General features: G+C 41.7%; 1 protein-coding gene across 17 annotated transcripts in view; it reads right to left on the reverse strand.

Annotated features, from left to right (window-relative positions):
- The window catches only part of RAD52 (RAD52 homolog, DNA repair protein), a 44,987-nt gene extending 18,685 nt beyond the window's left edge, over positions 1–26,302 (reverse strand). For 2 of the 17 annotated variants that reach the window (XM_017652093.3, XM_017652061.3), the window contains exons 1-7: positions 25,601–25,725; positions 15,666–15,770; positions 5,737–5,838; positions 5,098–5,191; positions 4,869–4,936; positions 2,879–2,997; positions 1,893–1,968 (exon numbers count right to left, since the gene is read on the reverse strand). In XM_017652093.3, coding sequence (XP_017507582.3) covers positions 1,893–1,968; positions 2,879–2,997; positions 4,869–4,936; positions 5,098–5,191; positions 5,737–5,838; positions 15,666–15,758 — 552 coding nt within the window. In that variant the 5' untranslated portion in view covers positions 15,759–15,770; positions 25,601–25,725. The other 15 variants (XM_073223930.1, XM_017652100.3, XM_037014959.2 and 12 more) reach the window with 14 other exon arrangements.
- Between the last annotated feature and the right edge of the window lie 1,439 nt (positions 26,303–27,741).

A 27,741-nucleotide genomic window follows, 5' to 3' on the forward strand; every position in this document is an offset into this window, starting at 1 on the left:
ATTGGGACAACATCAAACCAAAAAGTTCTGCACAGTGAAGGACACCATCAACACAACAAAAAGGCAACATACCAAATGGGAGAAAATATTTGCAAATGATAAAACTAATACAGGTTAATATCTAAAATATATAAAGAACTGATATGATTCAATAGCAAAAAAACAATCAATCTGATTTAAAAATGGACATAAGAACTGAATGCATATTGTTCCAAAGAAGTCATACAAACAGTTATCTGGTACATAAAAAGGTGCTTGACATCACTAATTATCATGGGAATGCAAACAGCCAAGATAAATGGATAGAGGTGACAACAAACTTAAAAACAGAAATACATGAAGACCTCCTACATGCTGAACAAAAAAATCAAATAGCCCAATTTAAAAAGCAAGTGACTTGAATAGACATTTATCCAAAGATGATATACAGATGGCCAAGAAAAGACTACCTAGATCATTAATCAGCAGAGAAATGTAAATCAAAACCACAATAAGGTGTCACAACCATCAGGATGGCTACTATCAAAAAAATAGAAAATAAAAAATGGTGGCAAGGATGTGGAGAAATTGGAACCCTTGTGCCCTGTTTGTTGGCTGAACTGGTGCAGTCATTATAGAAAACAGTATGAACGTTCCTCAAAAAGTAAGAAATAGAACTACTGTATGCTGAGCAATCCCACTCCTGACATACATCCGGAAGATCTGCAGGCAGGGTTTTAAAGGGGTATTTGTGCGCCCAGGTTCACAGCGGCACTATTCGGAACAGCCAAGGGAGAGAAGCAACCCAAATGTCCTTCAGCGAATGAAGAGATAAAGAAAATGTGATATATACACACAACAGATGACTCAGCCTTAAAAGGGAAGGAAATTCTGACACATACTAAACAATACATGAACCTTGAGGACATTATGCTAAGTGCAATAAGCCAGTCACAAAAAGACAAAAAGTGCGTGGTCCCACTTACATGAGGTATCTCAAGTAGTCAAATTCATAGAAACAAAAAGTAGAATGATAGTTACCAAGGGCTGGGAGAAAGGGGAAAGGTGGAGTTGTTTTACAGGTATATAGTTTCAACACCAGAAGATAAAAAAAATTCTAGAGAGCTATTCATTAGTGAGCTGTGCACTTGAAAATGGCTAAAATAGCAAATTTGGATTTTTTATCACAATAAAAAAGGAAAACTACAACTAACATCTCTCATGAACATAGATGTAAAAAATCCTTAACAAGACATTAGCAACCTAATCCAATAATGTATAAAAAGAATTTTTAAAAAGGGAAGAAATGGAGATTTGACAGATGCCAACTGACACACACCTCTATCAGAGGCTCCACCAAAAGCATCCCTCAAGTACAAGACAGGGCATCTTCCCCGGGAACGCCACAGAGAGCAGCCCCACTCCACCAGGCAACAGGACATTCTATGTCCACCCCAGCACAGGTCGAGTGCAACCCCAGGGGTGTTGAACTGCAGATTGCATTTCCCAAAGGCAAACTGCTCAGTCATGCGAGAGGCACTGGCAGAAGGGAGCCTTAAAGACACCAGGGCTAATATGGAAAAGCGGGCTGAACAAATGAGGTTCTGAGTATTTCTAAGAAAGGACAGAGGTGCTACCAAGAGCCATGTGCTCCTCTTGAGGTTCCACAGACCATTCCCAACCACAGCTCTCTCTACAGAGAGACAGCACAGATTCTCTAGGTTTCAATTTCATCTATAAAGTAAGTTGGCTGGTTTCTGCTGGCTGTAATATTCAGAGAAGCCAAATACACGTTGCAGACCCTCTAAGTTGCTGTATCTTCCCTTCTCTCTCCATCCCCAAGTACTCAACCCATGACACAAGTGGACTACAGCTTCACTGCACTGCACTCCGTTCAGCCATTCCTAACATACCTGGTGTGGCAGCTTACTCAGTGACCTCAGGTAGTCTTTGTCCAGAATACAATTTCCCAGTGCATTCCCAAAACTTCTAAGGTTAAGAAAAAAAGGAGGAGGGGAGACAAGGTTAAGAATTGTTACATGTGAGCATCAGAGAACAGTTACCTTTGTGAAGCTGCTTCTCAACTGCGACAGAAGAAATGGACCCTCATATACATTCCAAAATATTCACTGAGCATCACCATGTTCCCGCACCATGTTAGGTTCTGAGAATACAGCAGTGGCCATAGCAGACAAAACCCCTGCCCTCCAGGAGAGGAAGTGAGTATGGAAAGACCAGGAACCCATTCGCAAAGCCCCATTAGCCACCTCCTGGACGTGGGACTCAAATTCAGAGCAGGGATTTTTTTCTAAAGAGTGCTCCAGTTGCCAAGTAATGGTGGGCTGACACAATCCTCCAGGACTCGTGTTCTTTAGTTGAGCTATGAAGGCTCCCCAAAGGCTATGGGATTGCAAGTTTTTGGTGCATGTTCATACATGTATTTTTCTGATGATTCAATTCACTTCAATTCTCACAGGCATCTATGCCCTTTGGTTAAAGGTTAAAAACCTTGCTCTATGTACCTAAATTAACTCTGCTGCACACCCCTAATAAAGAACTGTTTGGTTGTATTAAAGAGAATGAGGATGCTATCTATGTGCTCAGGTTGACAGATCTCCACGATACATTAATGAGCAGAGGTTGGGTATGCGAAATCAATTACAAAACAGACTAGAATCCTACCACTTGTTCCCCACAAGGGCAGGCCTAAACCTAAAGGAGCACTGGGAAAATACAAGAGACAAAGGAAGCAGGGCAGCCAGGGACACGGGCAGAAGTGAGACATGTTATTTTGATTTTGAACCATGTGAACATGCTACCTTTTCAAAAAAAACAAAACCAAACAGCTCTGAAACAAGAGCTGAAATGAAGCAGGTCAGACTCCAAACCATGTGCTTACCTCAGTGCTCGCTTCAGCCCATCTGTCACTGCCTCCTTCCTGGCCTTCTCCAAAGACAAGGCTTTTGACCTGAGGCCCTCACTCACACCATAGCCCACATCTTCATGGTAGGAACCATCCTGGTGGAGGAGGAGGTCAAGGTCTCACATGAAAAGCTGCACAGCCTTCCTTCCCCTCAAGCAGCCATGTTCAAACTGGGCACATCCAGCCCAGGGCCATGCGACAGAGCCAGCGGGCATGCAGCTCTAAAAGCATCAACGGCCAGGACTATTTGCTAAACCCGATCTGCCTGGAAATGTGCCTCGAGACAACTGTCTTCCCACTTCTCTTCTACACAAAAAGGCATATATCTATCCCACTCCAAATCTTACTAAGATGCATCACCCCAAGATATAAAAACCTTTGGGACACCAAACAAAAGGAACACTTGAAATACTGTATTTAAAAAACTCTAATGACTGGAGAGCAAATCCTTTTGCAAGTCAGGTGGTATCTGTTTCTTGGCTTTTGCCAAAAGTGAAGGTGGACCTGATCAAGTTGTTAGCTGGTAGAGAACTGAATATAATGTTTGATGATAGCACTCTGTGATTTTTGGAATATAACTCAGAAAGCATTCAAAGAAATGAAGGGCACTACAACAAAACTGGCTCCATTCCTATTTATCTACGTAAATAAGGCTTTTCAGTACTATTTACAAAAATAAGTCAGCATAGACTTAATGCTGGATGTTCTATCTAAGACTAAGTAATATTAAGTTATGGGCATATAAACTGGCTGAAAGAAAAAAACGGTTTTATCCACCTCATTAAAAAATGCACTTTCAAAAAAGGAATTCCTTTTCCATAAATTTTATTTCTATTAAGTATAAAAATCTTGATGTAGTTATGTTGTCAACTGTTTGTTAATATCTGTAATAGTAACTCAAAAGAAATTTTTTAATATTTAGAGCCTTAAGATCACTGGAAATTTATCAAAAAAGTTTATTTTTATACACACACACAAAGAGGCAGAGATAGATAAGGTTATTAATAAAAGATTTCGATCATAAACATATGTTAGGATAAGAGCCAAAGAGTAAACGGAATGGAAATATGAGATCCAGAAGAAACCATGTAAAATTTCTGGTGATTTAAGAATAGCTTGCTCAAACCAAAGAGCTTGCTCAGGTATTTTTTAAATGAATGACAATATTTAATCCTCTTTATTTAGAAACCATTGGTACTTTTAAAAAGAGGTAACAAACTTCCTTTAGAATGTCAAATTGTACAATATGCCAGAAAACACACCTTTGCCACTGCATGCCTTCCCCACTATCCATCCCCAAGTGGAGCTTTCCTACAAACCTTTCATAAACCTTAACAGTGTAAAGCAAAGACGTGGTTACCATTCATTTATACAGAGGTATTTTCGAGTGTTTCCAAATCTAAAAAATAACCTCTCTGGCTTTTCTGATCCCTTGAGACACACCTTGCTAAGAGAGGCACCAACTAAATCGGGATAAGAGCGCAGATGTTCACAGACGCAGTTCAAAGCTCTGGGTGCCCAATGCTGAGGTGCTGGGGGCCTCTTCCTGCCTGGCGTGCCCACTGTCTTCATGATGGCTGCTGACAACAAATGGTGAATGCTATTTTCGCTTTTTGCTTTTGTAGAAGGGAAAATCCTCATCAGATTTCTTTCCCATTAGCAAAAACAGGTACTAATGTGAGCCTTTTGTAAAGCAAATGGCATGAGGCAAACTTCTGGAATGTGAGGGATACCTGTATTTATATTTATGTGGGAAGCTTTTAGGTGTTAACTTAAAAATGTGTGAGAGAAAGTTTTTCAAACTTCTTCTGGGGACACACGCCTAGAATGTCTGAGCACCACCATCCTAAGGGAATGAGGCCAGCGCCCCAACATGGCTGGGCACAGGCAACAGACGTCCCCACCTGCCCACGCTCTCTCACCTCCCGCCCAAGCCTTGGAGGCAGCAGACCTCTTACACCCTCACCTTTAACTGGACTCTCACAAATGCACAGACTCCCACGTAGAACTTGCCATTGTTTAAGTCAACAAAATCTAGGAGTGGGAAAGAAAACCAGGTGAAGAGGATGCCAATGCCTATGCCTCACCCATCTTTCTCCTTCTGGCAGCCAAGTGTACCTGCCCTGCAGCCTCATATCAGAAATTAGACAAAGTAGGGAAAGGAAGATGTCACCACTGCCAGGAAACATACTCACCCACATTCTGCTGTGTGACAGAGTGTGCCCAGCCATTGTAACCAAACATCTCATTGGCCAGATTAATTACCCTGTGACCCTCAATGTAACACACCTGGAAATATAAGTAAAGAAAAAAAAAAGTCTTGTTAAAACTCCTTATCACACTTAAATTTACTTAATTCATTCCTTACCACCTTTTTTGTCAAAACTCCCCTTAAATATTCCAGAGAAATTCTCAGTGAACTTATGTCAAAGATCTTCCAGAAGGAGCCAGTTAGAACTAATATTCTGTCTGCGGGGAGAATAGCCATTCACCTCAGTTTCCAAAACTCAGTTTCCAAAAAAGTACAAATCTCAGGTTGACATGTTATAGAAAACTAAAAGCATACTCAGACCTTAAAATCAGAAGCAAATGTCAAAAGAAACGTTTTGAAAAGAAAGTGCAGAATTCCTAAGATGGCTGGCATGGAAGTCTCAAGACAATGCTTGGGTCACTCAGATGGCAATGAAAGAGGGACCCCTTCCCCTCCCACAGACACTAGCAAACATCCAGGAACAGTGAACAAAAGGCCCTGTGACTCCGCAAGGACCCAGAGAAGAAGCTGGCAAGGTCATCCGAGTAGCCAGCCTCCACCTTTCAGGCATAAACTCTCCTACCTTCTGGCCTCCTCCAGCCATGCGGCTACTTATGTATTCCGGGCCCAGCCTCTGCCTCAGAGCACTCTGGATGGCCTGGTACTCTTCTGCTGTGTACTGGTACTACAATCCAGAAAGGAAAACCAAATCCACATTTCTGCCTTTCCTTACATCACCAAGTCTCCAGGTTTTTTGGTCTCCAGAATCCTTTGCACTCTTAAAAAGTATTGAGACACTCAGAGCTTTTGTCTGTGTGGGTTATGTCTACCAATATTAGAAATTAAAACTGGCAAACTTCAGGCACATATTCTATTAGCCGTCAGAGCAATGACATCATCACATGCCATGCAGTCTCTGGAAAACTCCATCATTCACTCATGAGAGAGAGTGAAAAAGCAGGCAGTACTTTAGTTATTATTATGAAATTAATTTTCACTTCACAGACTCTGAAAAAGTCTTGGGGACCCCCGGGATCACTGGACCACATTTTGAGAACCACTGCCTCAGATGTTACTACCATCCTGACAAAATTTCCTCAAGCCAGAACCAGGGAATAAAGCCTTGTGCCTCCCGGTCTGTGTATGATGTGTACGCAGGCAAAGGGCCAGGGGCAGTGCTCGTCCACAGTGTGAGCACCTCTCCCACTCAACTCCCTCTCCGCCCTGCACACAGATACATCACTACTACTTGCTCTGATGATTTCCCTCCATAGCTTCCCACCTGCCCTATTTAAATGAAATAAATAACTGAGAAACAGACCTCTGGTAAAAAAGACAGAATTTGGGTGGACAAAGCAAGAACATCTTTTTTTTTTTTTTTTTTTTTTTTTTTTTTTTTTTTGAGAGGTCATCTCTCATATTTATTGATCAAATGGTTGTTAACAACAATAAAATTCAGTATAGGGGGGTCAATGCTCAATGTACAATCATTAATCCATCTCAAGCCTAATTCTCGTCAGTCTCCAATCTTCTGAAGCATAACGAACAAGTTCTTACATGGTGAACGAATTCTTACAGAGTGAATAAATTCTTACATGGTGAACAGTACAAGGGCAGTCATCACAGAAACTTTCGGTTTTGATCATGAAATATGACCTATAAACCATCAGGTCAAATATGAATATTCATTTGATTTTTGTACTTGATTTATATGTTGATCCCACATTTCTCCTATTATTATTATTATTTTTATTTTTAATAAAATGCTGAAGTGGTAGGTAGATGCAAGATAAAGGTAGAAAACATAGTTTAGTGCTGTAAGAAGGCAAATGTAGATGATCAGATGATCAGGTGTGTGCCTATGGACTAAGTATTAATCCAGGCTAGACAAGGGCAGCAAAACATCCACGGATGCAGAAGATTTCTCTCAAAACAGGGGGGGTGAGGTTCTGAGCCTCACCTCTGTTGATCCCCAAATTCTCACCTGATGGCCCCCCTGCGACTGTGCCTGTCTTAGGTTGTTCCTCCCTTGAGGAATCTTACCCGTCTCTGGCTAACCAGTCATCTTCCGGGGCCATACAGGGAAATGTAAAGTTGGTAAGTGAGAGAGAAGCCATATTGTTTGCAAAGGTTAGCTTTTTACTTCTTTGCAGATTTATGCCCTGTGGCTTCTATGCCCAGCACTTGTCTCGAGGTATCTTTACCACCTGGAGGAATTATGATACTCGGTAAATTCGATATGAGGCACGAATTCTATTTAAAGTTTGTAATTAGGAAGGAAGAAGAAAAGCTATAGATGTAGCATATGAAGGAAACTTGGGAGGATTGATTATTTCTTTGACATATCTTCTTGTATAGTACCTTAAGTATGTATAGGTTTTAAACTACTAACTAATTTGCACACACATATTGACATAATAGGAATACGGTGACATAAACAAAGCAAATCTATAATTACCAGCCATCTCCAGTGAAGCCAAGAAAACCATTTAGGCACCCTAGGCATTTGTGAAAATTTATCTATGATATGATGGATATTTTCCAACTGTACTTGAACCATCAGACAAATTAAAGCAGCCCATTTCTGGGATCTGTTCACATCCCATATGTTTTTTTAACCATAGATAGTCTATAGTCATGAGATTTTGGGGTGCTACAACTTGCACCCCTCCCAACTCCTGGTTGAGTTCCAACAGACAGATCCGGTCAAATTCGTTGTCTCACTGTATGCACATGCCAGCCTAGACATCTCCCTCCTCCTTCTCATGGCAAGTCCAGGAGATGGTGGGCTGGATGCAGCCACAACCGCAGCATCGTCCGGATCCCTGTGGAGGCTTTTTGATGATCATCCCCCGGCACGAGTCCTCCAGAGAGTGCTGATGCCGGAAGCTCCTCCTCATATCGTATCTTAGTTCATTTTCTGGGTATCCAAGCTAGGCCTTGATCTTCTGCGTAGAAACAAACAGACCCTTTGCCCACACTTTGACATGCCCTCTATACCACTGTGCAGAACTCATTGGAGGTCAGCACACAGTAACTGCTTTTTTTTTTTTTTTTTTAATTAAGAGAAAGGAATATTATCAGAAAAGAGTACCTCCATAGCTGATCATCTGACACCCTTTAAGTGATCAACATTAAGGATATTTAAAGCATGCGTTGATCTTTGATTTACCAATAGTTTTATCCTGTTAAGGAGTAATCCCCCTTTTCTTTCTTTCTTTCTTTTTTTTTTTTTTTTAATTTTTAATCTACACTTACCTGAAGAATACTATGTTTACTATGCTCTCCCCTATATCAGGTCCCCCCTAACAACCACATTACGGTTACTGTCCATCAGCTTAGCAAAATGTTGTAGAGTCACTACTTGTCCTCTCTGTGTTGTGCAGCCCACCCTCCCCTTTCTCCCTCCCCCCCATGCATGCTAATCTTAATACCCCCCTTCTTCTTCCCCCCCCTTATCCCTCCCTGCCCACCCATCCTCCCCAGTTCCTTTCCCTTTGGTACCTGTTAGTCCATTTTTGGGTTCTGTAATTCTGCTGCTGTTTTGTTCCTTCAGTTTTTCCTTTGTTCCTATACTCCTCAGATGAGTGAAATCATTTGGTATTTCTCTTTCTCCGCTTGGCTTATTTCACTGAGCATAATACTCTCCAGCTCCATCCATGTTGCTGCAAATGGTTGGATTTTTCCACTTCTTATGGCTGAGTAGTATTCCATTGTGTATATGTACCACATCTTCTTTATCCATTCATCTACAGATGGACATTTAGGTTGCTTCCAATTCTTGGCTATTGTAAATAGTGCTGCGATAAACATAGGAGTGCATCTGTCTTTCTCAAACTTGATTGCTGCGTTCTTAGGGTAAATTCCTAGGAGTGGAATTCCTGGGTCAAATGGTAGGTCTGTTTTGAGCATTTTGATGCACCTCCATACTGCTTTCCACAATGGTTGAACTAATTTACATTCCCACCAGCAGTGTAGGAGGGTTCCCCTTTCTCCACAGCCTCGCCAACATTTGTTGTTGTTTGTCTTTTGGATGGCAGCTATCCTTACTGGTGTGAGGTGATACCTCATTGTAGTTTTAATTTGCATTTCTCTGATAATTAGCGATGTGGAGCATCTTTTCATGTGTCTCTTGGCCATCTGTATTTCTTTTTTGGAGAACTGTCTGTTCAGTTCCTCTGCCCATTTTTTAATTGGGTTATTTGTTTTTTGTTTGTTGAGGCGTGTGAGCTCTTTATATATTCTGGACGTCAAGCCTTTATCAGATCTGTCATTTTCAAATATATTCTCCCATACTGTAGGGTTCCTTTTTGTTCTATTGATGGTGTCTTTCGCTGTACAGAAGCTTTTCAGCTTAATGTAGTCCCACTTGCTCATTTTTGCTGTTGTTTTCCTTGCCCGGGGAGATATGTTCAAGAAGAGATCACTCATGTTTATGTCTAAGAGGTTTTTGCCTATGTTTTTTTCCAAGAGTTTAATGGTTTCGTGACTTACATTCAGGTCTTTGATCCATTTTGAGTTTACCTTTGTATATGGGGTTAGACAATGGTCCAGTTTCATTCTCCTACATGTAGCTGTCCAGTTTTGCCAGCACCATCTGTTGAAGAGACTGTCATTTTGCCATTGTATGTCCATGGCTCCTTTATCAAATATTAATTGACCATATATGTTTGGGTTAATTTCTGGGGTCTCTAATCTGTTCCACTGGTCTGTGGCTCTGTTCTTGTGCCAGTACCAAATTGTCTTGATTACTATGGCTTTGTAGTAGAGCTTGAAGTTGGGGAGTGAGATCCCCCCTACTTTATTCTTCTTTTTCAGGATTGCTTTGGCTATTCGGGGTCTTTGGTGTTTCCATATGAATTTTTGAATTATTTGTTCCAATTCATTGAAGAATGTTGCTGGTAATTTGAGAGGGATTGCATCAAATTTGTATATTGCTTTTGGCAGGATGGCCATTTTGACGATATTAATTCTTCCTAGCCATGAGCATGGGATGAGTTTCCATTTATTAGTGTCCCCTTTAATTTCTCTTAAGAGTGACTTGTAGTTTTCAGAGTATAAGTCTTTCACTTCCTTGGTTAGGTTTATTCCTAGGTATTTTATTCTTTTTGATGCAATGGTGAATGGAATTGTTTTCCTGATTTCTCTTTCTATTGATTCGTTGTTAGTGTATAGGAAAGCTACAGATTTCTGTGTGTTGATTTTGTATCCTGCAACTTTGCTGTATTCCGATATCAGTTCTAGTAGTTTTGGAGTGGAGTCTTTAGGGTTTTTTATGTACAGTATCATATCATCTGCAAATAGTGACAGTTTAACTTCTTCTTTACCAATCTGGATTCCTTGTATTTCTTTGTTTTGTCTGATTGCCGTGGCTAGGACCTCCAGTACTATGTTAAATAACAGTGGGGAGAGTGGCCATCCCTGTCTGGTTCCCGATCTCAGTGGAAATGCTTTCAGCTTCTCGCTGTTCAGTATAATGCTGGCTGTGGGTTTATCATATATGGCCTTTATTATGTTGAGGTACTTGCCCTCTATTCCCATTTTGCTGAGAGTTTTTATCATGAATGGATGTTGAATTTTGTCAAATGCTTTTTCAGCATCTATGGAGATGATCATGTGGTTTTTGTCTTTCTTTTTGTTGATGTGGTGGATGATGTTGATGGATTTTCGAATGTTGTACCATCCTTGCATCCCTGGGATGAACCCCACTTGGTCATGGTGTATGATCCTTTTGATATACTGTTGAATTCTGTTTGCTAATATTTTATTGAGTATTTTTGCATCTACGTTCATCAGGGATATTGGTCTGTAATTTTCTTTTTTGGTGGGGTCTTTGCCTGGTTTTGGTATTAGGGTGATGTTGGCTTCATAGAATGAGTTTGGGAGTATTCCCTCTTCTTCTATTTTGTGGAACACTTTAAGGAGAATGGGTATTATGTCTTCTCTGTGTGTCTGATAAAATTCCGAGGTAAATCCGTCCGGCCCCGGGGTTTTGTTCTTGGGTAGTTTTTTGATTACTGTTTCAATTTCTTTGCTTGTAATTGGTTTGTTTAACTTTTGTGTTTCTTCCTTGGTCAGTCTTGGGAGGTTGTATTTTTCTAGGAAGTTGTCCATTTCTTCTAGGTTTTCCAGCTTGTTGGCATATAGGTTTTCATAGTAGTCTTTAATAATTCTTTGTATTTCTGTGGAGTCTGTCGTGATTTTTCCATTCTCATTTCTGATTATGTTGATTTGTGTTGACTCTCTTTTTCTCTTAATAAGTTGGGCTAGAGGCTTATCTATTTTGTTTATTTTCTCAAAGAACCAGCTCTTGGTTTCGTTGATTTTTGCTATTGTTTTATTCTTCTCAATTTTGTTTATTTCTTCTCTGATCTTTATTATGTCCCTCCTTCTGCTGACTTTAGGCCTCATTTGTTCTTCTTTTTCCAGTTTTAATAATTGTGATGTTAGACTATTCATTTGGGATTGTTCTTCCTTCTTCAAGTGTGCCTGGATTGCTATATACTTTCCTCTTAAGACTGCTTTCGCTGCATCCCACAGAAGTTGGGGCTTAGTGTTGTTGTTGTCATTTGTTTCTATATATTCCTTGATCTCTATTTTGATTTGTTCATTGATCCATTGATTATTTAGTAGCATGTTGTTAAGCCTCCATGTGTTTGTGAGCCTTTTTGTTTTCTTTGTAGAATTTATTTCTACTTTCATACCTTTGTGGTCTGAAAAATTGGTTGGTAGAATTTCAATATTGTGGAATTTACTGAGGCTCTTTTTGTGAGCTAGTATGTGGTCTATTCTAGAGAATGTTCCATGTGCACTTGAGAAGAATGTATATCCTGTTGCTTTTGGATGTAAAGTTCTATAGATGTCTATTAGGTCCATCTGTTCTAGTGTGTTGTTCAGTGCCTGTGTGTCTTTACTTATTTTCTGCCCGGTGGATCTATCCTTTGGGGTGAGTGGTGTGTTGAAGTCTCCTACAATGAATGCATTGCAGTCTATTTCCCTCTTTAGTTCTGTTAGTATTTGCTTCACATATGCTGGTGCTCCTGTATTGGGTGCATATATATTTAGAATGGTTATATCCTCTTGTTGGACTAAGCCCTTTATCATTATGTAGTGGCCTTCTTTATCTCTTGTTACTTTCTTTGTTTTGAAGTCTATTTTGTCTGATATTAGTACTGCAACCCCTGCTTTCTTCTCACTGTTGTTTGCCTGAAATATGTTTTTCCATCCCTTGACTTTTAGTCTATGCTTATCTTTGGGTTTAAGGTGAGTTTCTTGTAAGCAGCATATAGATGGGTCTTGCTTTTTTATCCATTCTATTACTCTATGTCTTTTGATTGGTGCATTAAGTCCATTTACATTTAGGGTGACTATTGAAAGATATGTACTTATTGCCATTGCAGGCTTTAGATTCGTGGTTACCAAAGGTTCAAGGTTAGCTTCTTTAGTATCTTACTGCCTAACTTAGCTCGCTTATTGAGCTGTTATATACACTGTCTGGAGAGTCTTTTCTTCTCTCCCTTCTTATTCCTCCTCCTCCCTTCTTCATATGTTGTGTGTTTTGTTCTGTGCTCTTTTTAGGGGTGCTCCCATCTAGAGCAGTCCCTGTAGGATGCCCTGTAGAGGTGGTTTGTGGGAAGCAAATTCCCTCAGCTTTTGCTTGTCTGGGAATTGTTTGATCCCACCATCATATTTAAATGATAGTCGTGCTGGATACAGTATCCTTGGTTCAAGGCCCTTCTGTTTCATTGCATTAAGTATATCATGCCATTCTCTTCTGGCCTGTAGGGTTTCTGTTGAGAAGTCTGATGTTAGCCTGATTGGTTTTCCTTTATAGGTGACCTTTTTCTCTCTAGCTGCCTTTAAAACTCTTTCCTTGTCCTTGATCCTTGCCATTTTAATTATTATGTGTCTTGGTGTTGTCCTCCTTGGATCCTTTCTGTTGGGGGTTCTGTATAATTCCATGGTCTGTTCGATTATTTCCTCCCCCAGTTTGGGGAAGTTTTCAGCAATTATTTCTTCAAAGACCCTTTCTATCCCTTTTCCTCTTTCTTCCTCTTCTGGTATCCCTATAATACGAATGTTTTTCCTTTTGTATTGGTCACATATTTCTCTTAGTGTTGTTTCATTCCTGGAGATCCTTTTATCTCTCTCTATGTCAGCTTCTATACGTTCCTGTTCTCTGGTTTCTATTCCTTCAATGGCCTCTTGCATCTTATCCATTCTGCTTATAAATCCTTCCAGGGATTGTTTCACTTCTGTGATCTCTTTCCTGACATCTGTGATCTCCTTCCGGACTTCATCCCACTGCTCTTGCATTTTTCTCTGCATCTCATCCCACTGCTCTTGCATTTTTCTCTGCATCTCATCCCATTGCTCTTGCATTTTTTTCTGCATCTCTGTCAGCATGTTCATGATTTTTATTTTGAATTCTTTTTCAGGAGGACTAGTTAGGTCTGTCTCCTTCTCAGGTGTTGTCTCTGTGATCTTTGTCTGCCTGTAGTTTTGCCTTTTCATGGTGATAGAGATAGTCTGCAGAGCTGGTACAAGTGACCGCTGGAAGAGCTTCCCTTCTTGTTGGTTTGTAGCCTTTTCCTGGGAGAATAGCGACCTCTAGTGGCTTGTGCTGGGCAGCTGTGCGCAGACAGGGCTTCTGCTTCCTGCCCAGTTGCTTTGGGGTTTATCTCCACTGTTGCTGTGGGCTTGGCCTGGCTGGGGCTGTTCCTCCAAAATGGTGGAGCCCCGTTAGAGGGGGAGCAGCCAGGAGACTATTTATCTCCGTAAGGGGCCTCTGTGCTCCCTGCTGCCCAGGGGGTTAGAGTGCCCAGAGATCCCCAGATTCCCTGCTTCTGGTCTAAGTGACCTGTCCTGCCCCTTTAAGATTTCCAAAAAGCACTCTCCAAACCAAAACAACAACAGCAACAATGAGAGAGGGAACAGAAAGGAAAAAAAAAAGAAAAAACACGCGATTTTTTTTTTTTTTCCTCAGGTGCCGGTCCCAGGCACCCGCGCACTGGTCCTGCTGCCCTGTCTCCCTAGCACCAGGGTCCCTGTCCTTTCAAGGCTTCCAAAAAGCACCCACCCACCGGTCCCGCAGGGAAGGAACGCTCAATATTCTTTGTCCTCAGGCACTGGTCCCACGCACCCGCTCACCAGTCCTGCCGCCCTGCCTCCCTAGCACCGGGGTCCCTGTCCCTTCAAGGCTTCCAAAAAGCACTTGGCAAAAAGAGAGAAAAAAAAGGGGAAAAACGCGCGATTTCTTCCGTCCTCAGGTGCTGGTCTCAGGCACCCACCCACCGGTCCCACAGGGAAAAATGCGGGATATTCTTTGTCCTCAGGTGCCGGTCCCAGGCACCCGCTCACCAGTCCCGCCGCCCTGCCTCCCTAGCACCGGGGTCCCTGTCCCTTTTAGGCTTCCAAAAAGCACTCGCAGAAAAGAGAAAAAAAAAAGGGGAAAAACGCGCGATTTCCTCTGTCCTCAAGTGCCGGTCTCAGGCACCCGCCCACCGGTCCCGCAGGGAAAAACGGGGGATATTCTTTGTCCTCAGGCGCCGGTCCCAGCCACCCGCTCACCAGTCCCGCCACCGTGCCTCCCTAGCACTGGGGTCCCCGTCCCTTCAAGGCTTCCAAAAAGCGCTTGCCATAAAGAGAAAAAAAAAAAGGGGAAAAACGCGCGACCTCCTCCGTCCTCAGGCACCGGTCTCAGGCACCCGCCCCCAGGTCTCGCAGGGAGAAACGCGGGATATTCTTTGTCCTCCGGCGCTGTTCCCAGGCACCTCCTCACCGGTCCCGCCACCCTGCCTCCCCAGCAACGGGGGCCCGTCCCTCTAAGGCTTCCAAAAAGCGCTCGCCAAAAAAAAAAAAAAACTGCTCCGGTTTCTCTCCACCCGCCGGGAGCCTGGGGGAGGGGCGCTCGGGTCCCGCCGGGCTGGGGCTTGTATCTTACCCCCTTCACAAGGCGCTGGGTTCTTGCAGGTGTGGATGTGGTCTGGATGTTGTCCCGTGTCCTGTGGTCTCTATTTTAGGAAGATTTTTCTTTGTTATATTTTCATAGCTCTATGTGTTTTTGGGAGGAGATTTCCACTGCTCTACTCACGCCGCCATCTTGGCTCCCGCCTCCAAGAACATCTTTTATATATACAGAATATCTCTACAAAGAATATGACACCGAAAACTTTGGATGCCTCCAGAAAGGAGACCTGGGTGAAATGTCACAGTGATAGGAGACAGACTTTTCACACTTAGTCTCCATTTTACTTTGAATGTTAGAGCATATGAATTTGTAACTGATCCAAACAATGCATGAAATTAAAGTCTAAATGTAATCCCCAGTACTATTAGTCTTTTGATGCTAAAGTCCCAAAATGCCCTTATTTTGATGCTTAAGTCCCAAAAGTCCCAAAAAGCATCAAAGACTCCCAAATAGTGCTTCTAAGGAAAAATCGTAACAATAAACAGCTTACACACAAGCAGTGCTCTACAACCCACTTCTTTCGGGATATGAAAACCAGTTACCTGTCCAAAGCACAGCACAGAGTCGCCACCAGCAGCTGAGGGCCGGCTGTTACGGCCTCCAAGAATTGTTTCCTCAGTCGCAAACATGTTCATTCTGGCTGACCTCTACATAAACAGAAGATTAGAAGAAAATCTCAAAGAATGCTAAAGGTAAAAGGCAAGAGCCTCCACTGAAACTCTGGTCAAAGCGACCACATGCAACATGCTGCCAGTCACCTTATTCACACACGTGAACTGCCCCAACGAAGGCCTGTTCCTCAGGGCCGAGCTCCCACCCTACAAGCCCCTGGAAAGCCTTGAGGGCCTGCTTCCACCATTCTGCTAGCAGTTTTGCTAGGGTAATGGGTGCTACTCAAGGATCTTTACAATGAGAATGTACTATAATGTTCATAATTGAAAAAGTCAAAATTACAGAAACATCAAGGGAAAGCAATGAACTTATTGCTGACTTCCACATGAGCAAGGACCCTGGCCTTAGGGGTCAAAAAAGCAATGTAAGCCACAGAAACTCAACTGCTTTCCAGGAGCTAACAAGCTAGTTGGAGGGTGAGGACTTACAGACAGAAAACAATTCAAGAGCAAAAGGAAGAAACACAGAAGGCCCCTATCACTCAGGAAGAAGAGAGCATTAGACCAGTGGGTTCCTGGCAGCACTGGCATCTCCTGGGGACTGGTATGCCTCTGGATCCCAGTCAGATGCTGGCCTCTAACAGCATCACCTATTAGAAATGCAAATTCTCAGGCCATGCCCAAAACCTGAGAAATCAGAAACTAGAGGTGAGACCCAGAAATCAGTTGTTGACCAAACCCGCCAGGTGATTCTGATGCAAACTCAAGTCTGAGAGCCAGTGCCGTGAACTGAGACCTTGCAAATGTATAGACCATCAGAGGATCAATGACCCTCACAGAAGCACCGGCCCCGGCTGACCCACAGCCTGACCCCCCCACCCCGGCCTCAAAGCTGTGCCTCAGCAAACTTACATGTTGTAAGTCTGTTACCTAGTAAGGGAACTACAAATCTATGAATGTCAAGTGGTATGCCTCTCCACAGACCACTGCAACATGATGCTTAAGAGCACAAGTTCTACGAGCCAGTTTTGGCTCTGTCACCAGCTACATGCTTGACCAAGGGAAAAAATCATGTCATTTCTCTAAATGATTTTTCTCATCTAGAAACATGAACGTAATAATAGTACCTATTTCCTTGGGGCTCTGAAAAGATTAAATGTGATACAGCATGAAAATTGCATTAGAATAGTGCCTGGCACATAGGAAGTACTAAATAAATGTTAGTTATTGCTAAGTTCATGTTTATTTTCTTATATACATTATGATGAAGATGCAGAAAACTATTTAAATCATAAAACATTAATTTCAGCTATGTGATAAATTATTATAATCCAGCACTGAAAAGTAGGATAAGTCAATCATTCGTGTCTAAAATTGTTTAATCAAGAAATTGTGGGATAAGCACATTATTTAGAATGTAAGTGTGAATGCTGGAAAAGATGGTTAAAAGAATGACACACACCTGCCTCTGAGGAGTGGTGCTGGGGTATAGGATAGCACGGCAGGGGTCTCGTTTTTCAAAACACAGCTTTTAGCACTATTTCATTTTTCAAGTATATACATATATGATTTTAATAAAAATAAAAACAAAATGTAAATATCTACCATATAAAAATAAAAACAAAAAAATGTAACTACCTATCTTATAAAGCAGGAGTTGGCAAACTTCTATAAAGGGCCAGATAAGAAATACTTTAGATTGAGCAGGACATATGGTCTCTACCTACTCAGCTTCGACATTTACATGAAGCAGCCACAGATATAAACAAACACAGACGTAAGACATTAGCACGCCTGTGTCCCAGTAAAACTTAATTACAGCAGAGGTGGCAGTCTTGGCCCACAGGCCATACTGTGCTGACCACTGCTATAAAATATACTTTGAATTTTAGAGTCATATGTGGCTCAATATTCTGCTCCACAAGGAAAGTTACCTAAATTGGCCAATTACTTAACCCCTCTATGCCCCAATTTCCTTATCTGCAAAAGGGTATATTAATAAGATCAACCTCATAAGTTTGTCCTATTAAAATGATGTGATAATAGCATCCAGCAAGATTAATCACTGAATACTAAAAAGTTGGGGAACAGGATATTCACAAAGCCTCAAATGAGCACCTGTCCAGTTACTGAATAAAAACAAAGATAATAGAGCTTACTTACTGCCATTGAACTGCACACTTAAAAATGGTTAAAATGAAAACTTTTATGTGTACTTCATCATAATAAAAAAAGGGAGGGGGAACCGCTTAACACAATAAACTTTTACAGCTCATTCAGGCAAGATCGAGTGCACATGGTAGCTGTGACCTAGCACATGTGACCTCCAAGGTCATTACTGCAGGGGTAGAAAGAGCCAAAGTGGTCACAGCAGTTCAGAGCAGCTGCAGGCCAGAAGTGATAGTGATCACCTGTGGTCACAGTTCACTAGACAGAAATTATCACATGGCCCCAAACCGAACTGCAATGGAGGCTAGGAAATAGAAGCATTCCAACATTTGGTGAGTACTAATGTTCTCCTTTGCACCCCCCAGTGATTACGAGGACACCTTGCACATAGCAGGGGGTCAAGAAGGGAAGTGTTTGTTGAGTAGTTAAATGAATGAATAGATGAGTGAATGAAAGACACTCATAATGCAGGCTATATAAACGAAGTATATTTTTTAATTCTTGAGAAACTAATTTTATGAGGCATGAGTTACACCTCTCACATTTAAAAAGCAACCTGTTGCCTCTTTTCTAAACAATATCTTAAAAGATTCAACCTTTTAGTAAAGAAAAGAATAATCCTGTCTCTGCCCATAAAGTGAAATATGGAATCATTTTTTACCAGTTTCTACTTCAAAAAAAAAAATACTTACTGCTCTGCCTCCCTTTCTAAAACTGTCCACAATTTTTCCATTATAAAATTAAAATGTTTATTTTAGAAAGTTTTAGACATATACCATAAAAACAGAGGAAGAAGTAAAATTTGGCTGAATCCCCCCCACCAGCAGGAGATAGCTTTTGTCTCTGTTTATGTATGTGTATTATGTGCGTGTCTATGTGCATATTTGTTAAGAGTAGGATCCAAATATATCAGGCGTATCTTACGTGGCATCTCAAATCTTCTTGGCCTTGCCTTACTCTGAGGCCCCGACCACCTTTTCCACCCTGTCTGCCTTATGTGGTCCCAACATGCATGAAGTCTGACTGCACATGGGCACAACCCATGGCCCCTTACTTCCTGCTCGTGCCTCTCGCCTCCCACCTTGGCTTCCCTCTTGTCTTTTAGGTGAGACCCACGTGATGCCCACACATGCACAATCTGAAAACTTGGAGGAATAACTGGTGCTGCAGGGCAATGAGCTCTACCAGTGGGACACAGAAGCGGAGGGGTAAATCCCTCTCCTTCCTCCCTTCGGGTGGAATGCCCTGGAATGCAGGCCTTGTACATCCTCCCAGGAGACAGCTTTAGGAGGTCAAGCCATCAGCTGTACTTGTTACCAAGGGGTGGCCAATCTGAATATGTACCCTTGAACTGACTGAATGCTCCTTCTCTCCTCAATTCCCATTTCCCTCACTTCTGCTTCCTGTAATTCATTTCCTGAAAAAATAATCACAAATAAGTTTTTATCTCAAGCTGGAGTACTCAGGTCTAACAGACACTACAGATGCTCTGCTAATTATCCCTTCAACTCTTAAAACACGGTGCACTTGGCTGGACTTCCAAATGCCAGCATCTGTATCTCTTCAGCTGAAGGCTTGCTTTGGCAGCCTGGGCCCATTTGTTTCTGTAAAGCCGGACATGCCAGAGAATTGATACCCCTGGGAGCAGTCCTCTAACAGTAGGTGAAAAGAGTTGGTGTTTAAGACCCTGGAGTTCTTCTTCCTTCTGTGTGGTAAGGCTGAGCTGTGAGTTCTACGTTGGCTCCAGAGGTCCCCAGTGGAATGAGGTTTGGTTTCCTGCCCAGATGGAACTGGCCTGACTTTGCACCCTTTGTTACCTGCCTTTTCTTTCCCATCTCACTTCCCCTCTCCTCTACCAGTATGTCCTGGCATCATCTCCCAAATAAACTACTTGCACTTGGAGGGAAAATGTAGTGGGCGCAGAAGATACCTTTCCAATGGAGAAATCTGGCAGATAACCACCTTAATCAGGTTATCAAACATACTGTCACCAATAAGTCACATCACGTGCTCCCTGGTGAATGCACTGAGAAGGTCACATCACTGAAGCTGTATTTCTACCAACCTAATCATGACTTTAATCATGGGAAACAATCAGGTAAGTTCAAATCTACAGGGCCTGGACTCAATGGCAATGTCTCAAAAACGAAACAAACACAAAGGCAAGTGAAACCTTCTGGGTTGAAGGAACCTAAAGAGACAACTAAATGCTGAGACCCCCGAGGTGGCCCTTGCTGGGGTCTGAGAGAAGGAAAAAAGCCATGAACTAGGGACACCTGACAACGGACTGCATATCAGAAGATGGTGGTACATTGCTGCTTAACTTTTGGGGTGTGACTGTGCAGGAGACTGGCTCTTGGTACAAAGCGATACATGACGATGAAGTGGTTTAAGGGCCATGTTTTCTGCCACTGAAATCATTCAATTAATAAAATGTGTTTGTGTGTGTAAAGAGGGAAAGAACTAGACAAAGTAAATTAACAAATTTATGAATCTAGGTGAAGGATATACAGGCACTTATTGTATAACTTTTCTGAAGACTTCAAATTTTTCAAAGTAAAATATTAGGAAAGCCTTCCTACCTAGCCAAGGTTATGGCAGCTACATAAACCCAACTATCCAGTACATCCTCCAAAACTATACAGGCCACAAGAGGAACAAATAAAACAGTATCACGTCTCTTCCAAAGTAATTAAGACTGAAACTACTACAACTTTCCATTGCCTAAAGAAGAAAAAATTAACATCAAATTCTGGTGGAGATATTTTTCAAAACTCTCATCCCAAATCTTTAAGGAGAGCAAGGCAGGACCCCGAAGAAGAGAAGAGGAGGTGGGGGGGCCTAAGGCAGCACTGACTCACTCCCTGGGAAAGGAGGCGGCGGCCCCCATGCAGTAGGAGCCTGACAGAGCCGTGGTCAGTCACAGCGGGCCAGGAAGAGAGACTCAAGCACACTCAGGGTGCGCTGGGCTGCTGAGGCAGCCTGGAAGTCAGTGTTTCTGGGCACGAGAGTGAGCGAAGGAATGACGGATGTCCTCTGAAACAGTGCTGTGCAGGACAAAGAGGAGAAAGTCAGGATCCTGCCAGACAAGAGAAAATTTAAAAGTCGAAGGACATATACCACCACCCACCCCCAAGAAGCCCTCTGATAAACCACACTCATTACACTTATACTTAATCTTGGCCAGTGAATCTCGTAAATCATCTGTCAATCCTGCTCACAAAATACAAAATTAGAGATTAAAAAAAGAATCAGTGAACTTTAATATAGACCGAGAGAAATTATACAGTCTGAGGAGGAGGAAAAAACCCCTGAAAATAATGAAAGCCTTACAGTCTTGTAGGATATATAGTTGCTTCACACCCTTGCCAACTAACACATAAAGCTGAATCCCAAAAGAACAGGTTAAAGAGAATGGAACAGAAAAAAACATTTTTTTTTAAAGTTGACCAAAATTTCCTAAATTGGGAGACAGACATAAATTTATGGATTTAATGTCATCAAACCTCAAGTAGAATAATACAAAGTAAATCACACCTAGACACTGTAGGCAAACTGCTGGAAACCAAAAATGGATAAAATCTTAATAGCAGTTATAGGAAAAATGGCACATCCTATAAGTAGTAACAATAAAAATGATAGCTCCATCTCACAACAGTTAAGGAAACACACTCAGGAATAAATTTAACAAAAGATGCGTAATACCTCTGCACTGTAAACTACAAATGGTACTAAAAGAAATTAAAAACAAGAAGGGAGCTATACTGGGTTCATACATTTGAAGACTCAATTCTTTAAAATATTAATTTCCCAAACTGATCTACAGATTGAGTGCCATCCCAGTCATAATCCTACCAGACATTTTTGTAGAAACTGGTAAGGTGGTTCTAATACTTACATGAAAAGTGCAAAGGACCTAGACTCTCCAAATCAATCTTGAAAGACAACAAAATTGAAGGACCTACACGATGTGACCTCAAGACTTACTATAAAACTACAGTAATTAAAATAGTTTGGTACTGAGAAAAGGATTGCTCAATGGAACAGAAAAAAGAGCCCAGAAATCAACCATCATTTACACAGTATTCTGAATTGCAAAGGTAATGATGCAGTACACTGGCATTTTCCACAGCTGCTGCTGGAACAACGGGGTATCTATATGAGGAAATATTTTCACTAAGTACTTTTCACAACATTCACAAAAACTAGAGATGGATCATAGGCCTCAATGTAAAGCTACAACAATAAAATCTCCAGAAGAAAACAGACATATATCTTAACAACCTGTAGGTGGCCAAGATTTCACAGACAAGACTAGGAAAGCAGCAACTATAAAGGAAAAAAGTGGCAACTCTGCCTACATCAAAATGTAAAGTTTTACTTATCCAAAACAACTCTAGTGAACAGGCAATCACAAAGGACTGATATCCAGATAAAGAAAGGATATAGAAAGAACTCCTACAACTCAATAAAAAAAAGACTAAACCCAATTTGAAATGGGCAAAAGATCTGAGCAGGCACTTAAAAATTAGGAAGATAAACAAATTTCACAGGAAAAAATGTTCACCTTCATTAGTATTCAAGGATTAAAGTTAAAATCATAATGACATACCACTCCATACCCACCAGAACAGCTAAAAATAGGACTGACAATACCAAAAGCTAGCAAGAATGTGAAGCAAGTAGACCTCTCATACACTGTTGGCAGGTAACAGGCTGATAAAACTTATCCGCTGTAAACACATGCTACCATACCTGAAACAGAATGACTCTAAGGTGGAGCCATGTGTCCAGAGGGTAGAGCAGAAGACCACAGAGGTTATTCCCAGGCCTTGAACCCTAATGGTATTTATATACCTAGGATATCAGTCCTCTGTCAGACAGGTGTCTGTTCATGCCTACTTGTTTTCTCAGATTTGTCTTTGATGAGAAGTTTTAAACTTTGATGTAATAACATTTTTTTTCTTTTTAGTGGTTATTGCTCTCTGAGTCTTGTCTAAGAAATCTTTGCACACCCCCAGGCCAGGAAGATGTTCTTCTAAATTTCCTAGAAGCTTTACAGTTTTGTAATATTGGAGATTAATCTGATTTCTTTGGAAAATAAGAATGTCATATGACCCAAGAATTTTTCTCATAGGTATTCTCCCAGAGAAATAAAATTATATGATCAAAAAAAGACTTGTGGGCATAAAGGGAAAGAGCTTGAATTAGAGTAGTGGCTGTGAGCAAGAAATGGTTGAACCCAGCAGATAAGAAGGTAGGCAAGATCGGCAAAATGTTTTTCTTCTTATCCATTTCCTTATCACCTAAAAGTATTTCTAATTATAAGTGGAGGGAGAAAGGAGGGAGTAAAAGGTAATGAAGCTTGTTATAAAGGAAATTTTCCCCTTTTCTCTGACCTCTTATCTTTACTAAAGACAGGAGAAGGCATGCTCATGCAGAGTAATATAAGCCACCTTAAAAAGCTTGAAACTAGTTTCTAAACCATGGGAGGGCAAAGGAAATTTTAAACTGAGAATGCTAAGATTATATTTATGCCTCAGAAAGCTCTCTGTCAACAGTGAATGCTGGGAAAGATCAGTTAGTCTGTATTACGACAGTCTACAGAAGAAATGATAGAGGCTCAACAAAGATCATGGATATGTAGAGAAAGGATGGACTCTGGATATGTATTACAGGAGGCATGACTGACAGGACTTTGCTGAGTTAAGGTTCTGATAGTGAGAATCTAAAACAGCAGAATGGATATCAAGTTTTTTTCTTTATTTTCATTTGTGTCCATGCTGCTGTTTGTGGGACTTCAAGAAAAATTTGCAAGAGAGTAGAAAAAAATGTTTTAAGTAAAAAAGAACAGGTCTCAAAATGTCATCTCCTCTTTGAAGCCTTATGCACCTTATTACACTCTGAAAAGAATTAATCATATGTCAAAACACACATCATACTATAATCCACATGCAGCCATTCGAGAACAGAGGCCATATACTAATTACTGAATCCCCAGCACTTAACAGAGTTCCCACCCAGCAATGGTATAAAGAGCATTTAGCTTTATTTTAGCTTCTCTCCACTTTGAAACTGTCAGTACAGTATTAAAAATGAATGCCTTAAGTGTAAGAATGGTAAAAGTTAACAGAGACTGAGAAATATCCACACGAGGAGCTCTGCCATTGAAAATTAAATTGGTTATACAGTCCATTCTCTTTGGTCATGATAGTTCTATAAAGTCACCATGAATAGTGAATTTGCTCCTAGGAGAAATACAGGGTTACGTTCCTGACAGCCTCTGGCCCCAACATTTCTGATCACCAGTCAATACTTAACCATGTTATGTTTTTATGTGTTGTTTCTTTAAATAAGCCGCATTATTTAATGTAAACTGTTGATTCATTAACAATGAACTCACAGCCAACAGCACTATGACTGATACCTGAAGGAAGCTTATCTAAAAGCTCGTCTTTTCTAAGGTGCATCACAGTACTTGGAACACTGGACAGCACTATGCTTGGTGGCCATTTCACACAGTGAAATCACCAACACAAAAATAAAAATGAGAAAAACGTGGCACTAAATATACCCACAACTCGCTCAGGGCAGAGTACTGAAACAAGAAGGAAGGGCAACTCCCATTTTCGTCATGCTTCAAAGTGCTGGTATTGGTTTATGGATTACAAAGAATTTTAGCGAGTGAAATTCCCAAATACACACTTCATGAATGAGGATCGCCTGTTCTGGTTTCCTTTCTTAGGTAAAAACTCTCACCCACTGCTATCTCAGTTGTATTTTTCACCCACTCAACTCTCCTACAAACTACAGAGCAGGGCCTCTGCTGACACTGTGCATACATTTCCCCGCTCGGTGCCCGGTACTCAGCCATCTGATGTGTGCGGAACAGAGAATTTGAGCCCAATGAAACACTTCACTCAACCCCACAGTTAAATGCTGGACTATGGAAAATTCGTTTCAAATTTTGCCTCAGAAAGCCAGGAAGCTAAAAGTGCTAACCCAAATGCCCATCAACTCATGGAGAAACAAAATGTGGTGCATCCCTATAGTGGAATATCATTATTCAGCCATAAAAAGGAGTGGCATTTTGACACAGGCTACAGCGTGGATGAGTCTTGAAAACATGCTCAGTGAAGTAAAACAGACACAAAAGGTCAAATACCGTGAGTCCGCTTACGTGAAGTTACTGGAATTGGCAAAATCACAGAATCAAAAGGCAGACGAGGCGGGCCGGACAGGGGAACGTGGGAAGAAGAGTTTGCTACTGAGCCGTTTCCCTCTGGTGTGAGAAATGCCTCCCAACTCGGTAAGGGAGACGGATGCACAGCCTGTGAACATACTAAAAGCCCCTCAACAGTTCGCTTTAGATGGATTTAGTTGCACATGAATTCTCTCAATTTTTTAAAAAGGTCCAGAAACAGAGCGCCAAGTTCCTTTGAAATGGGTAATCCCTTCCCCCTGGCCCAGGTGCCGACGCCCCGCGCCCATGGCCGCCGGGGTGTCGGCCCCGCGCCCCTCCACAGCAGCCGCGGCAGCCCGGGCCCTCCACCCCAACTGTCCGCTGGGGGCCGGCCTCCGTGCTCGTGACCCGCGAGGCCAACCCCACGTCGCCGAGCGCTCCGCTCGGGCTCCGAGGGCCCACGGCCCAGTGGCCCCGCAGCGGCGCCGCCACCTGGCCGCCCCTCCCCACTTACGCGCCTCGGGAAGCGCGCGGTGCACGTACTGATCTCTGCGCGCTAAACGTCGCAGGGAGGGTTTAGAGAGGGCCACGCAGAGGAGGCTGGGAAGGAAGTGCAAGGTACCCTGGGAAGAAGGTCCAGACCGCGAGAGCCGCAGGGAGGCTACGGACAGGACGAGGGGCGTAAATCAAGTCGGAAAGGGAGAAGAGCCGCAAAGCAACCTGTCGAAAGTCGTAAAGCAAGCCAGAATCGCGAAGCTGGCCACGAGGTCTGATCCTCTGTCCTGCGAGGGTTCCTATGTCCTAGCACCGCAGTCCCTGTCTCTGCTGCCCCTTGGCGAGCCCGGAGAGCATGCCCGGGCGTGAGGCTTATCCTGAGGCCTTTTGGAGCCCACTCTTCCCGCGCCTTCTTCCCCGCACAAGCGCGCAAACCCAAAATGCGGCAACCGGCGGAGGAGGAGCTTCTCAGCACCTATCTGTAGACACTAGGCGTTTTGCCGGGAAAGAAAACCGTGCTTTTAAGTCTCAAGAATGGTTAAGAGAGCCCCTCCTAGCTTCCGCCCCAGACAGGCACAGCCTACCGAGGCAGTGGGGACATACCCGGGTACTGATTCTCGGAGCTCTGCAGCCTCTCTCGCGCACACCCACTCATCACCTGACGGCTTGTTAAATTAGCTGGGACCGGAGGGAAATGGGTGTGTGGAGACTTGTGGGAAGGGAGTTCCTTAGACTGTTTCAATAAACCCCTGTTAATCACAGTTTATTATCTGAGCAGTAATACGCCAGAGCAAGCCATTTCCTGGACTCCCAGTAACACTATCGGAAGCTTAGTAAAGAGCCTAGAACCAGACCTAATATATAAATAATTTATTTCATAAAGGTGGCATTTCAAATCAACCAAGAAAGGAATGTTTACTTTTAAAATAGTGCTGGAACTTATTAGTTAACTATTTGGATTAGATTCCTTATGAAAATATACATCAAAATAAATTACAAGTCAAGGGTGCAATGTTAAACACACAGATACACATAACAAAGTAAAAAATACACAGATGATATCTGACCTCAGAATGGAGAAGGGCTTTCTAAATATATAAACTGAGAAATTAATTGTAAAGCAAAAGAGGGATAAATATAACTACCTACAGAAAAGTTTCAAGCTGGGGGTAGAAAATAAAATAAAACTTTAGAAGTAAACAAGAAAAGGGGGAAAAATATATTCATAGATAAAATGTTCTAACAACTCAAAAATAGGCAAATGAATGGATATTTCATAAAAGGAGAAATACAATAAATAGGAAAAAGGTTTAACTTTAATCAAAGTGAAAAGCATACATGTTAAAATAAGTATACCATTCATCCATTTTCATTTTAAAATAGGAAATTACAATATTTATTTCATACAAATATTACACGAGGATATTCTTATTGAAAAAGACAAACAAAAATAAAGTTAACATTTTATTTGACCACTTAGGACTCAAAACCAGTCCTATTCTCAGAGTTAACAATTGTTATCAGTTGATATATATATTCTTCCTGACCTTGTATTTATGATCATACATTGAAATAATTTCATTACACAATATTCAATATAGATGATACTCTCACACTGCTAGTAGGAATATAAAACAATGCAACCTTTCAGGAAAGCAATCTGAAAATACATATTCAAAATATATACCCTCTGATCCAGAAATTCTACCTCCAGGACCTTACCAACTAAGGAAAATATCAGGAATGTACATAAAGATTTCTTTATAAGAACATTCTGCACAACATTTCTTATACTGGAAACAAATTAAAATACCACATTAGGGAATCTGTTAAATAATACAGCCATTAAAATCATATTAGAAAAATGTTGACATGGAAAAACATTCAAGATCATTTTCTGTGGAAAAAGCAGGATCCTTCCTATGTTGACCATAACTGCGCTGGTGGGGGTGAGGGTTTAATGATATGGCAACTGTTGAACCACTGCATTGTGTACTTGAAACCAACATAAAATTGTACATCAATGACACTTCAATAAAAAAAGAAAGAAAGAAAAAGCAGGGGTCAAAACTATACACAAACAGCTTGCCCATACCCATTAGGATGGCTACTATTAAAAAAATAGAGAATACCAAGTGTTGGTGAGAATGCAGAAAAACT

The sequence above is a fragment of the Manis javanica genome, chromosome 15, assembly GCF_040802235.1.
Source record: "Manis javanica isolate MJ-LG chromosome 15, MJ_LKY, whole genome shotgun sequence".
Taxonomy (NCBI): domain Eukaryota; kingdom Metazoa; phylum Chordata; class Mammalia; order Pholidota; family Manidae; genus Manis; species Manis javanica.